Source organism: Elaeis guineensis, chromosome 8 (assembly GCF_000442705.2).
Source record: "Elaeis guineensis isolate ETL-2024a chromosome 8, EG11, whole genome shotgun sequence".
NCBI classification, from domain to species: Eukaryota; Viridiplantae; Streptophyta; class Magnoliopsida; order Arecales; family Arecaceae; genus Elaeis; species Elaeis guineensis.
The window spans coordinates 131,523,022-131,537,170 of NC_026000.2; the positions used below are offsets into that span (position 1 = coordinate 131,523,022).

Consider the following 14,149-nt stretch of genomic DNA (forward strand, 5'->3'; position numbering starts at 1 on the left):
TGCCCACATAGTAACGAGGAAATGGGAAATGTCATTATTTATTCAGACTCAACAGCTTCAGGAAATGCCTTCGAGAATTTAAGGAGAATGCTTACCATCAACGGTGGACATCCTCCATCTCTCTCAACCAATGCCGTTAACGCAGATCAGACGTCTGAAATCAAATTTTTAGTCTCAGCAGCTGGCTCCAACCAGGAGGTGCACAAATGCACCTGTCCTGGACTTGAAAGTAATACACCTTACATCTAATGAATTTTATACATAAAAATTGCAATGCTTTGTGCAATGATTAAAATGCTTGTTTACTAAATTCATCTATCAATCACAATCAAGGATGCCCATCTTTTTAACTTCTCACACATACGTTGGTCACAAGTGCAAATTGACTGATAAAGATGACCAGCCAAAATTGCAATGAATGCAGATGAGCCCATATTCCTACCAACTAGGTCTACCGGGACAAAATTGGGTGTCTTTGGGGTTTATTCACCCACAGCTGCAGAAGCTAAGATCCACTTGCATCAGTAATTCAGTGGAACCATCAGTTTCCCCTCAATCTGATCATTCAACTTCTTTGATGATTCTTCTTTTCCTAAAGGGTTGTACAGGCATGCTTCCTGGCGCACTGTGAGCTCTCCTCCTCTCATCCTTCTTTCTCTCTGCTTCCATCATTGTCCGTCTCAAAGCAGCTGCCTTGTATATTGGTTTCGGCAAATGCCTATGCCTGCACAACAAATTATTCCATCAAAGGAATCATGATATTTTGCTAATATATTCTCACAACTTTGCCACCTTGTTACTGGCAATTGAACTTCGGGAGATGCATAAAGCAGGTGACTTGTGATTGAATTTCAGTACTCAGTGGCCATGGTGCAATTTTGTTTCGATAGTCTATATGTTATAATACATTCTCATATGGGATTAGAATGATGTAAGAATTTCAAATGGCGCCTTTAATTCACAGATCATACTATTTGTACCTTGGGGGGGGACCCTTTTTCTTTATTTACCAGACACTAGAGTTGATGCATCCAATAAATAGCTTACCTAACTATGCGCTTCACCTCAGGAAGGTGCTTATACCGCTCCTTGACAGCATCAAGATATTCATGCTTTTTCTGTTCCCTTGGAAGAAGCTGCATAATATAAAGCAATTTGTCGGAGTGATCATGGCAGGATATCTTTTGACAATGTAAATTACTGTAAGTTAATCCCAAAGGAATAATAAAATCAACAGCAATTGGCAAAGCAACCTTAAGCAGTAGATCATTGGTGCGTGAGACCATTGGTGCAATCACTCTTTGGTTGAGTGGAATGTAAATCAAGAAAATAAAAGAAACGAAAAAGAACAAGCTGCACCTTAAATAGAGATAGAGAGCAATAATACATATTGCAACCATGGTATATTGTAACTCATATTAATTGACCGTACCAGATCTGTGAAAAATAGCATAGCAAATTAGTTTTAACAGATGATCTTGAGTTTGAGCCTCCCATGGAAAATATTGCCTCATGACACTGGTAATCAAAATCCTATTTGAAGTTGCGCTTTAATGCAGCGACGAATTACAATGTGTACAAATTATTACCGGTTTTAGGAGATGTTAGGATTTCCATTTGAATAAAATCTGGAGGGGCAGGAAGAGAGAAAAAACTTATCTAAATTCTGCACAACAGAATTTAATAACTTCAAGATCGTTTTACTCTCACAAAGCCATTTCGTGTCAAGATAAACCTCACTTACCTCTAGCATAAACTTCACTTATGATTCTGAAATTCAAAAAATTAAAGAAAGGGCACCCCCCACTGCCCTTCCCACCCACCCCCCTCCTCCCCCAACCCTCCCCCCCCCCACAAAAAAAAAAGAAAAAAAAGAGAGATTTTGGAAAGTTACAGACCAAGCAACATGAATCCCCCAAACACAGCCCGCGCCCCCATCTTCCCCCCCCCGGCAAAAAGCCCAGGGCAGGAGAAAAATAAAAGGGAAAGAAAGAAAGGTGGTCTAGGCTAAGTGATCAAGGATGCAATGACTCATGAGACTGCCTTAAAACTGGGTCTCAGCTTTGACTAACACCTCATAAGGTGACAATATTTCTTAAAACACAACTTTGGGCAAGAAAGGCTCATCATGAACCTCTGAAGCCAGTTGGCAGGTGGAGAAACTAGATCAATGAGTCACAGACAAAGCTCATGCCACTAACAAGCAACTCCCAACTAAATAGAAAAGCATACTTACAACTCCCAGCTGTTCTGAAGCTTGGGCTTTCCACAGCCGAAGGTTGGTATCATCACTCCCAGAAATAACATAAGATCCATCACAGGTATATTTTACACAAAATACCCTACATAGGAGAGTTAATTTCTGTCAGTATCTAGGAGAAAGGAAAAAGACACAGTAAAAGGCATGACCACAACAGAAATGCTACAATACAGGAAAAAAAGACACCAACCAAACAATATACCAAATCATAAACCAATAAATAATTTTGAAGGTGCTAGCAACTCTGTCCCAACTAAAATTCAAGTACTGACCTAATATTTTTATCATGTGTGGTTTAAGAGAGAGCTTATAAAAAGATTGATAGGTAAATTAAACAATGAGCTCCAAATTAAGGGCAGAAACAAATCTAGAGCCAGGAAAACCTTTGCATCCTCTTAGTATGGTATATCTCCCTGCTATGGCCTCCATTATACTTGAAGATTCTTACCTGCAAAGTCAAGAGTTCATTATTTAAAGTTTTTACACTCATATGCTCCCAAGATAAATTAATATTGTCATGGGAAAACATTATTTAGAAAGAGTCCAACTCACTGTTCTATCATAGGAGCCAGTTACAAATTCCCGGCCTGTTGGAGAGTAATCAATATCCATCCTGTAATTAATACCATTTAACAATATATATTTACTGACTTGCACAGAAAAGGTCTTATTTAGCTAGGTTTGGAGATAAGACAACAGCAAGTAATTCTAGCCAGGTTGCTCACACTGCAGAAACATGATCTCTATGAACGACCTTGGCTTCGTCCAATTTTCTAGCATCATAGCTGTAGCAGTTGCAATCTTCATTAGCCTGCAATAATATTCAGTTTATGGGTTAGCATTTTAAGCATTATATACCATACATGTTTGGAGAGATCGTGCATAATTAGTTTTGACTGCTTATGTGAAGCAATTCAAAGGATAAGAATAATATGCACATGCAACTGCCAAAATAAGCTTATTGGACCCACTCAAATTTGGTTCCTTGGCAGGACTCATGAAATAATAAATGCTCATATCATCCCAACAAGAAAGCTTAGCAAATTGTTCAGAAATCCCAAATCCCAGGACAAAAGCACAATGGGAAGGGCAGCAACAACTGGTAACGAGCTAAACAATCCCATAATTCTTGAAAAAGAAAGGTATTTCCACAAAAAACAAACAGTGAATGTCAAAAAGAATTAACTTCTAGTGGCATTGCTTACGGCTGTGAAGTTCATTGGCTCCATAGGATTCCAGCTTATTGCATTTGTTTTTGTCTGTATATCAACAAAACAAGTGTCAGCTTCCCTGAAAGACAATCATGAACCAGCAAATGTTGAATGCCCATATGAAGTACTGCAATAGACACATTCCACATCACCAATAAAAAACAGTTGATACTATGGCAAACTGCACTGTCTAAATGACTCTTCTAACCATAAATAAATAACCACCATAAAAATGAAGCACCTAATCAGGCATATTATGATCGGTCAATCCGATCAAGCATGTGTAATATGAAGATTTAAAACAATCAGAGGTTGCCAGAAGCTTATGCTCATGCATTATACTACCAGACAATATAATGTTTTGAGACATAATCAACAATAACTTCATATCAGTAAAAGTGGGCCAAAATGCAGGGAATAATTGATTGTGCATTTTTAACATAAATAAATATGTTATGCATGTATCATCAATGAATTTCTACTTAAGCATTTCTTAATGGACCTTAAGAAACAAAAGTTTTGATTTGACTATATTTGGATTTTCCTATTTTTAAGTAAAACTTTATGAAATCTGGGACAAATCCCTGATTTGTTTACCAAATTAAGTAGTAGTACTTCTCTGACTGTATCCCATGATCTCCATTCTCCATTGATGGTGCTTATTTTGTACTAAATAGTGAGCTATATCAACTTTCCAATTACATTGGACATTTAATACAAATACTAGATGATTCAGGAAAAGCCACATAGGTTACTACACTGGAAGCCCCTTTGATGGGATCATTATGTGGTTTACATAAATGACAATTAACATTACTGGAAATAGAAAATGAATGGACAGATGAAGGCTTCCTATAAAACTTCTACATCAAATATTTGGGGCCAAGGTACATTTTGAGAATTGAAGTGGCAAGATTCAAGATGTTTGTCTTGAGACAAGTATGCGGTCGATCTTTGGATAAAGACCAGATTGCTAGGAACATTGCCACTAGATACTGCAGTGAACTAAAATACTAAAAGTAGTAGTAGACCAAGGGAATCTTTTGAATAATAATGCACTATCACAGTAAGACAATAACAATAAAATATAAAATTTAAAATAATGAAATTAAATAGCATTGTTTTTTAGAAGTTGTATGATAAAGATCACATGCTATAAAAATATGCAAAGATGATAAAAAACAAACTTTACTGAATAAGACTTGGTTGTGTTCGAAACCTGATATTACTAATAGATGCTCAATGGAAACGCAGCAGAAGCATTCGGAAGTTGGTGGTCTAAGGTTTTAAATATCGGTACTGAATTTTTTTACTGGAAGGTATCAGCATAAACAGTATGCCTCGAAACTGAAAATATCATAAAGAATTAAAAAAAACCATTGGTATGGACTTGTATGGCTGGTCTGCCACCATCGTTATGCACTAACATGCATCAGTACGGACTGATAAGGCCAGTATATACCAGTATACACTGTTTTGCCATCCCGTCACCCATACCAGTGGTTTTTGAATCCACCAAGGGCTCCAAGTGTAAGATTTCATTTTTGAGGAAAGCTCATATAAAATTCAATGCAAATCTGGAACCCTAGGCAAATAAGATGTTTATGAAGGAGCTTTTCCCTCAAAAGTGTCTTCCACGCACACATAAGAAAATCATGCACAAGATTTTCCTTTTTTAAATTGGACCAGAAAAGTCACCATCAAGGTATTGTAAATTCATTGATGTGAATGGGTGACTTGGAAGAGCAAGAAACAGGGGTTTGTTGCTAGATCCAAGAAGCCAAGCAATGGCCAACAGAACCATGTGAAGCTAACTACTTAAGCTGCTGAAGATATTGATACAAGAGGTTGCACTTGGTAATATCTAGAACAACACATATGTATCATGAACCTCCATCAACCAGCGGCAACCTACATAGCATGTAACCTCATGCTTGAAGAGCAAATGAAGCAAAATCACAACTGACCATCTTTCATGAGAGAGAAAGAGAGAGAGAGAGAGAGAGAGAGAATAACTAAATTCAGTCAGATATAACATCAATAACTGGGAATCAACTATCTGTATTTTCAAAAGGTTCCATCACGTGCTCCAAACATCCTCAACATTAAGCTGTATGTACTCTAGCTTGAGTAGTGTTGAGGAAATAATTAAAAAAAAAAATGTTTTGCGTTATAATCTCTTGCTTTCACCTAAATGAATTTAGTCACATTTCTTCACACCAGACTACTAGCAACAACCCCATTTGTAGCCAGACTCACTAAAAGGTATTTTCCTTGCTAAAATTAGTTTGCAAACCTTAATGATATAAAAGAGAGAGGGCAAACAGTCCATGTCTGCAGTGCATCCACTTGTCCCCTTATTTATTTTTTTGTTTCTTCTCTAACTTTTCCTCTGCTAATCCTAACTTTTTTATTACAGTTCCTTCTATTTCTTCATTGCTTTTGTTGTTTCATGCCAATCCTACTTGTCAAGGCATTAAGCCACCATATAAGATAAAAAACATTATTGAAGGACTTAATCCGCAACAACCCGTAAACATGATGATAAAACTCCCAAATCCGCAAGTCTCAGGATTCCCTTTGGTTATCACCAATATGCACTTTAATAACAAGACTAAAATTGAAGTCCCTATAAATAGTTAATTTTTAGCGAAATCTAAACCATCGAAGAAATCATTATGACACTGTATGTATTGTGCTCATGCAAATGCACACAAAAGGCACACATGCATTTTCAATGCACATAAAAAACCTTTCTCCATGCAAACAAAACAATCCATATAGTCCTCTCTTTGCAATAAAAGTAAATAAATTGAATAAAATGGGAGCAGAGAAAAGAAAAACACAATGCAGTCTCATTAAAGTGATGAAGTGCCAACAGCCAGCACATATGTATGGAAAGTCCCAACATGATCATGTCATAGCATTGCTCACAAGAAAAAACACTTGGACTTTTTTAAACATGATAACTAGAAATAATGTGACCAGTAATAATCTAAAGATTCTATTTCAAAATACCATTAAGGATTTGTGGATGCATGCTCAATACTTAGAAAATGAACTAAATCAAGCAAAGGACCTTCCACAATGAGCCCCTGCTCTCATAGACAGATGATTGGTAACCCATTAAGGGTCACCAAAGTTTATACATCGATATTCACATTGGACAACCCTAGTGCCCTCCATATTTTGAGTTTTTTGACATGTTGGACACTTGGGATCCATGATGACACTCCTTGACACTTCGTACCATCAAAATAATATGCCATCATTATTACATGTCAACTTTCTGGACTCCTATTTGAAAATTTCAATTCCAACATAGCAATTAGAAACAATTGAGCAAATTTTATGAACTTAAGGAGCATAGGTCTAGTTCATTATTTATTAATCGCATCCAACAATATTGTTTACACATACATGCATATACACGCATGCCCTGTGCACACACACAAGATACATCTATCCTCGTATCGTATCCATCTTCAGAAGATTCTTGTCTTGCATTCTCATGGACTGCAAGCTAGTGGGCAACTGAAGAATTTAATTACGTCAGAGCATGCAGAATTGAAAATGCCAATGAACCCAACCAACCAAGGATTTTCATGAAATGACCATCAATTTTGGCTTCAGATGGAACCAGCACCAGTCGGTGGCTGATAAGAGTCATTAACTGGTGAGCATATCAGGAAGAAAAAGAAATTTATGTACTACCAATTCTTAGCAAGGGTGGAAACTTAGAATACATAAAATGGCTGACTTAGTAGCCATGTGTGAACAAAACTTTGCTTTTCACAATTTTAAAAAAAAAAAAGGTTAAGCAAGCTATAAGCTTTGAAAGACTGAGTAATTGCAGTTTGATAATTATCCATATAAAATAGTTAGCTAATGAAGGCAAAAAAATAGCCTTGTGAAACAGAAGTCAGCAATGCACGTTGACTGATGAATCCAATGAAATAGGCACATAGGCTTATATCAAAGAACAAAATAGACTGGATAAATTGGAGGATTAAAATGGTGATCTATGTCATAGCATACAGTGCTGCAAAACTGTGGAACAGCACATGTTGTGCCTAAAAAAGCAACAGGTATTGATTGGGAACTGTCCCTAATAGCTCATATCGAGTGCATCGCAGTGTCTTAAATGAGAAAAGCATCATCATGTCATACATTATGATACAATTTAGTACATGATGGTACCTTGTAGTAATAAGCTTTTATCGATGCATCATATACATTCCATAAGTTCATTGCACTTCTCACACAGTATATGATTATTAGGGCCATGGTATAGTATAAGTTGATTAAAACTTGATATATTCAAATTCGTGTTCCACTTTGTTTTTTTGTTAAAGCCCTATATAATCCTAGTTTGCTAGTTTATTTGCTGGATTTCTTGACATAGCATAATGCAAAGCATATTTTAGCATGTACTTTTTGTGCTATCACATGCCAAATGTCAAATGTTGACATAAAGGGGCCTGCAAATATCTGGGCTGTAATAACACAGGAACAATATACAGTATTTTGATCCTTTGCTCCAATCTTTGTAGGTAAATAAGCAAACAAATACCTATCCATGTGCCATTTGTACCACTACACATTAGAACTCCTGATCATCGTTGATTGATGACTATAACTTAAAATTATAACAATAAAGACTTAAAAGCATACAAAGCACCAAGAAACAAGCTAAGCAAAGGGAACAGAAAATGAGAGGCCATCTTTTGCCTTCATGAACAATGAAATTTAGGTTATGAAAGAGGACATCTATTAAGGCATGTTTTAATCTCAAACAAATTCTTGCTTCTATTATGAGAATGCGATTAACAATAAAATGTCCATGAGGTATTCATAACTAGGAAATTTGGTGCATACAAAATCTGCTGCCCATTAAATATAGGAAATAGATTCCTAAATTACAGTCGATATTTGTTGAAAAGGCATCCTTATGTTCTGTTCCTCAAAGGGGTCCATCAAATACCGAAGAAGAGAATAAAGTCACATTTTCACTGATGATGTCTCATTATTATCCCGTTGACTAACAAAGCCCTCAATCTATACCAACTTACTGAGTTGCAAAATAAGGCACATCCCATCTTAAAATCGTGCCCATTAGCTTTTCCCTGCCTTCTAGAAAAACCTCAAGAAAAGAACTTTACATTCAAATTTCAAACTGATTTCAAATTCAAATTCCAAAAAGAAAGTATATTAAAAATGATACAGGATTTTCCTTACTATTGTACTTCTAGGCAAAAAATACTGAAATTGTCACTGAAGTACCCTTTAATTGGAAAATCATGTATAAGTACCATAGCAAACAAAATATGTAAATAGAATATTCCAAATGGATAAAATGATGACGAGACTGGTCTCTGCAAGTACAGCTAATTCAATAGACAAAGTGGTCAAGATTGTGAAAATGATAATAATATTAGCATCTACAAGTAAAACTGGAAATCATAAGTATACCTTCATGATTAGTTTCCTAGCTGGAGATGACATGCGTAGATCATACAGTGTTATGCTGCGATCACTACAAAATCAATATTCATTCCCTTAGTGAGCACGCTTGCAGCAATAAAGAGCTCAAAAAGATAAATCAATATCTTTTTCTGAGGAAAAAAGATAAATCAATATAAATGAATTATATGTCAAACTAAAAGAATATCAGACAGGCAAGCAGAAAGCCTGCTAATTTTCTGCTAGAAACAAACAGCCAAGATCCACTAAGGATCGAAAATGTCAATCTTGTTAAGTTGGAAACTGAGAGATACTTAACATGGTTTGGCCAAAACAAAAAATTATGAAAGACAACATGTCTCCCCCTTGTTACTAGTCATGACTAGTAACAAAACAAAATGACTACTAACAAATTCTTGCACAAAAATTATGAATTTTATTGTTAACAATAAAATAAAATGTCCATGAGGTATTCATGACTACTAATGGGTTGTATTTCTTGTTCCTGGTGCAAGGGAGAGAATAGATGATCCACTATTTGTAGAGAAAACTATGAAGTGTAGAGAAACAACAAACTTACACACAAAACCTAAACCCTGAAACAAATCCAATTCCCCTGTTCCCGGTGTCCTCTCTCTCTCCTTAGTGATTATCCCTAGATGTAGCCACATACTTGGTGAACTATGATTAATTTGCTGATGAGGGTTCATTTGCATGCATTTGACCAACAAATTAAAAAAGTAAAACAAAGCATGTTAGAATGGAAGCCGAACATGGTGAATGAAAACTCTAAAAACTCCATAAAAATGTTATCAAAAGTTGGTGGTGGTTCATGCACATCTAGAAGGAATCTAAAGCTCACTAATTAGCTTTTCAGTAGGAAGAAATATAAAGTAACAATGATAATATCTCATCTGCATACTAATTAGGACAAACAAATATGTGTCAGAGACTATAGAACTTGCTTTATATTATAGCTAATGATCAAGCTACATTTACCCTGAACTTGACTTAGCAAAATTAATGATTTTTTTTTTGGGGGGGGGGGGGACAATGATAGAATCTTTTTGAGAGCAAAGATTTGTATACCTAGCTGATGTTGCCAGCACATCTGGTTCTCCAGGATTGAACCGTACAGATATAACAGTATCCTTCCCCCACTCAAAAGTATTAACCGGCTCTGACCTATTCTCAGGAAAGTATTTATGTCATGGAGAAATACCGTATTTCATAGACTGAAATAAAGACAGAAAATAAAAACAATACCTGTCATGATCCCATATGTCAACCTGTGCGCCAGCCGTGGCAAAGAGGTTACCATCCCACTGGTGATCAACAGCCCTAGGAGTGTAAGATAAATAAGTGAATAAACTCAAGAACAATCATAAAGACATAAAATGAAAATTAAACCTAGTAAACAATCAGATCCAAGTATCCCTGTAAAATTGTATCAGACACAATGATTCATATATAGTTCGATTGTCAATCAAAATTCTCACCAGAATGAGTGCTTCCATACATAAACTGCCAATGGCTGAAATGGTAAAACACCAACTTAAGCAGGCCAAAAGATAAGGTGAAAGGAACATAACACTATTTCACAATATGTTCACTAGGAGACTACATACCTTCGAGACATCTTCCATTGAGTCACTAAAGTCCATCATTTTTAAAACAGGAACTTTCCAGAGCCTCACACTGTCCACACCAAAATGGATTACACGACATATGCATGGCAATCTTTCCATGTACTGTCCTAATACTAATGAAACTATGCACCAATAATATTTTAAAAATAACCAATAAAACAGGCCACCACCATTTTTTTGCTTTTTAATGCAACAAGGTCAGCAAGGTCGAATATAATTAGGATAGGTATACTTATCTCTTCTTCTTTTTGGTCATCAGGAAAAGTTGTGCATTAACTCAAATGGAGAAAACTAAGGTGAAATTGAGCTAGGAAGCAGGAATAAACTTACGTGCAATCAGTACCACATGATATGAGAACATCACCATCTGTAGATGCTGTTAAGCCTCGTACAGCACCTTGGTGTCCAGGGAATTGTCGCACTGTTTTCCTTTTTTAGAAAATAAAACATTAATCATGTAAGCTTCCTGGAAGGCTTCCAGAATTGAAAAATAACACAACAATGATGTGGAATGAATGATAGTCTATGTAACAAACAAAACATCCAGTAAAAATAAGGACTTCCCAAAAAGGAGAACCCAAGAAACAGAAAGAAAATACAAACGAACTAAGCATAAAAAGAAAGGCACACTAAGACCCTTTCACAACAACTCACAAAACTATATCTCCTCTAATTTATAATAGATAATTAAAACAAATGGTCAATTCTAAGAGACAAAGCAAAGGATTTTGGTGGTAGTACCTGGTTGCTATGTCCCAAAGACGAATATCTGCAAGAGAACAGAGTGTTAGAATGGTTCCCCTTTCCAAATCCAAAAGCACATGAAACCATTTTAAGAGAACAGCCAAAAGAACAAAACTAGAAATGTATGAAACCACTTAAGAAATAAATGAGGGCGAAATTAACTTCCATACTTCACTTCTTCAAGCGACCAAAGCAAAGATAGTGGAAATATGAATAGTCTTACGCATGTCACTCTCCTACTTTTTACTTAATCACCTAATTATATTGTTGTCATCAACAAGGCATCACTCACATGAGTCCAAATTAAACTCTTCCAATGATAGCTATCATCTCTTTGCTCACAAGAGGCATCACGATAAACATCATAATAAAGCGAGAGTTTTTCTGAAAGGAGTAAATATGAGAAGTATGCCTGAAGAGGGGGAAAGCGAAAAGTTTACAAATGGAGTTTTGGAAAAGGGGCTTAAGTCATACGAAGCTGAGGCTATATTTCTTAGCTACCCAAATTTTCCTTTTTTGGTCCATACAAACAAAAAGTTAATAGATGTAACTGACTGCATGTTAAATATGTCTTTTCTCATAAGGTTTTAAATCCCGTCGGAGAGGATTGTCCCGATTTTCTCATAAAATGATACGCGCTGCCATCCCGCCCCATCCCAACACTTGGGACAAAGGATGTCACAAGACGTCCCGATCGGGATGTTAGGACGTTAGTGGGACGACCTATCCCCAAAGTTTTATATCCTGACGGAACGGAAGGCATCTCGGCCATCCCGTCCCGATCCTATGAGAAAAGAGAACCGGGATGGAGTCCGAACTCCGAAACCCATCCATGCAGGGAGAGAAGAAAGATGAAAGAAAGCAAGAAAGATGAAGAAAGGAAACAAGTGAAAGGAAAGAAGAAGAAAAAGAGAAAGAAAAAAAGGAAGAAAGCAAACAGAAAGAATAAGAAAAAGGAAAAAAAATAAAGGGATAAGAAATGAAACAAAAAGAAAAGAAAAGAAAGAAAGATAGATAGAAGAAAAAAAAGAAAAAGAAGGAAGAAAAGAAAAAAGAGAAAGAAATGAAAGAAGAAGAAGAGAGAAAAGGAAGATATCTATCGGGATGTATGATCGAGATAGCTGTTGGGACGGGATGGGATAACAGGGTATCCCATTCCATGGAGATACTGAGACACCTCTATCCCACGGGATTTAAAACCTTGCTTGTCTCAATACATGGGATGTTATCCCATCCCGCTGGTCTCATGGGGATCTGACTCCTTATTTTCTCATAGGTATAACAAATTACAATATTAAAAGAAAAAGGATGAAAAGGATATCTAATGATACCAGTTGGTACAGACAAAAAGGTAGAATGTAGCAGATCTTATATACATTAACTACAAACAAAGCTAGTAATAGATTCCCGTAATGAAATGTACTTTAGTTTGTGTTGGGGGTTGTAAGAAAATAAATGGTAGACCGGTATTAACAATTGTGAGGAAGGATATCGAGAAACTTAGAGTAACATCAGACGTGCCCTAGATAGGAATACTTGGCAATGAGGATCTATAAAGACAGCCCTAGATAGTTGAGAAAGCTAGATTATTATGATTATGATTATGATAAATAAAGCCAGTAATCCTTAGTTACTAGTGCTTCCTACCAACAACCAAATGGCAAATGGAAATAACGGTATCACCTTTCTCTGTCCTGATTCCTATTCCCATTCCAATTCAACCATATGCACCAAAAGTCAAACAATAATGAAGTTGACATTTAACAAAAATGAATTCCCTAAATACTGCTATCTATCCCAAGCTTTATACGGACGTGCACACTTAAAAGCATTTAAAATTTAAAATAAATAAAAAAACCTCTCATTTTGAGAATAGGTACCATATTTAATATCACAAGAAAAGGTAAGAAAATAGCAACGCTGCACTTGTATGGAGCAAGTACCTCCGTCCATTGAAGCTGAAAATATCCCTTTCAGATGATTTGGATTCTTTGCCATACAGGAGACAGCATCAATGTGCCCATCCATAGCTCCAATAAAAGGTCTTGCAAATATCTGAGACAATAATAAACCATTAATGGGGAAAGACAGCAAAAATCATGTATTAACAAACTACAATTCCAAAAAAAATAAAAAATAAAAGAGGCTCACCTTGTCCAGTTTTGCAGCATTGGAGAGCCCTTGTGTATTCAACTGCTTTTTCTTGAGTACGGAGGTTCGGATCATAATTGTGGAAAACTTTCTGTTGGAGGATTGGAGAAATGAATCGGGAAAGTCCCACAAAAATATCAGAAATTAAATCAGAAAACCCTGCAGACTCAACTAGAAAGAATTGATCTGCTTTGAGACAACAGGATCATCCAAATATTAAACATGTGGTGTCAACGAAGAACCCAGAAATTTTTTTTTTTTTGAACCCTGTTTCATATTAAGGGCCCTGCTAACACAAGATAAGCTGTATTGATCAGTAAGCCAACAGATTTAGTCACATCACAGAAACAATGAATTTGTTCATTGCAGCTGGTGGACAGGCGTGCAGCAACATAAAACTAACCGTGCCCACCACAATGGTCCGTTAAAGTGCTATTCCAAATTATCTTTTAGTTCAATTATCATATTCGATTTCTAGCTCTATCCTCAAGAAATCCCATGACCACCCAAATATTCATTGAAATCAATATAAAATCAACTACCGACACGGTTGCTTGTACGAATGCTGGAATTGCTTGTTGTTTTCGGCAAGAAATCCCCAAGAAATTAAAAAATAAACGTTTTGCTTCTACCAAATTAAAAATCTTCGAGATTTTCCGGGAAAGGAACCA

General features: G+C 36.2%; 1 protein-coding gene across 2 annotated transcripts in view; it reads right to left on the bottom strand.

The window, feature by feature from the left end:
- Positions 1-248: 248 nt before the first annotated feature.
- LOC105049600 (uncharacterized) overlaps positions 249-14,149 on the bottom strand; it is a 23,755-nt gene continuing 9,854 nt past the window's right edge. Inside the window, exons 2-17 of one of the 2 annotated variants that reach the window (XM_073261808.1) lie at positions 13,479-13,569; positions 13,271-13,382; positions 11,325-11,352; positions 10,914-11,012; positions 10,563-10,632; positions 10,434-10,468; positions 10,201-10,275; positions 10,024-10,119; positions 8,944-9,007; positions 3,466-3,519; positions 2,986-3,071; positions 2,813-2,873; positions 2,644-2,708; positions 2,237-2,342; positions 1,048-1,136; positions 249-724 (exon numbers count right to left, since the gene is read on the bottom strand). In XM_073261808.1, the coding sequence (XP_073117909.1) occupies positions 562-724; positions 1,048-1,136; positions 2,237-2,342; positions 2,644-2,708; positions 2,813-2,873; positions 2,986-3,071; positions 3,466-3,519; positions 8,944-9,007; positions 10,024-10,119; positions 10,201-10,275; positions 10,434-10,468; positions 10,563-10,632; positions 10,914-11,012; positions 11,325-11,352; positions 13,271-13,382; positions 13,479-13,553 (1,278 nt within the window). In that variant the 5' untranslated portion in view covers positions 13,554-13,569 and the 3' untranslated portion in view covers positions 249-561. The remainder of the gene's footprint in view (positions 725-1,047; positions 1,137-2,236; positions 2,343-2,643; positions 2,709-2,812; positions 2,874-2,985; positions 3,072-3,465; positions 3,520-8,943; positions 9,008-10,023; positions 10,120-10,200; positions 10,276-10,433; positions 10,469-10,562; positions 10,633-10,913; positions 11,013-11,324; positions 11,353-13,270; positions 13,383-13,478; positions 13,570-14,149) is intronic. The other variant, XM_010929307.4, reaches the window with a different exon arrangement.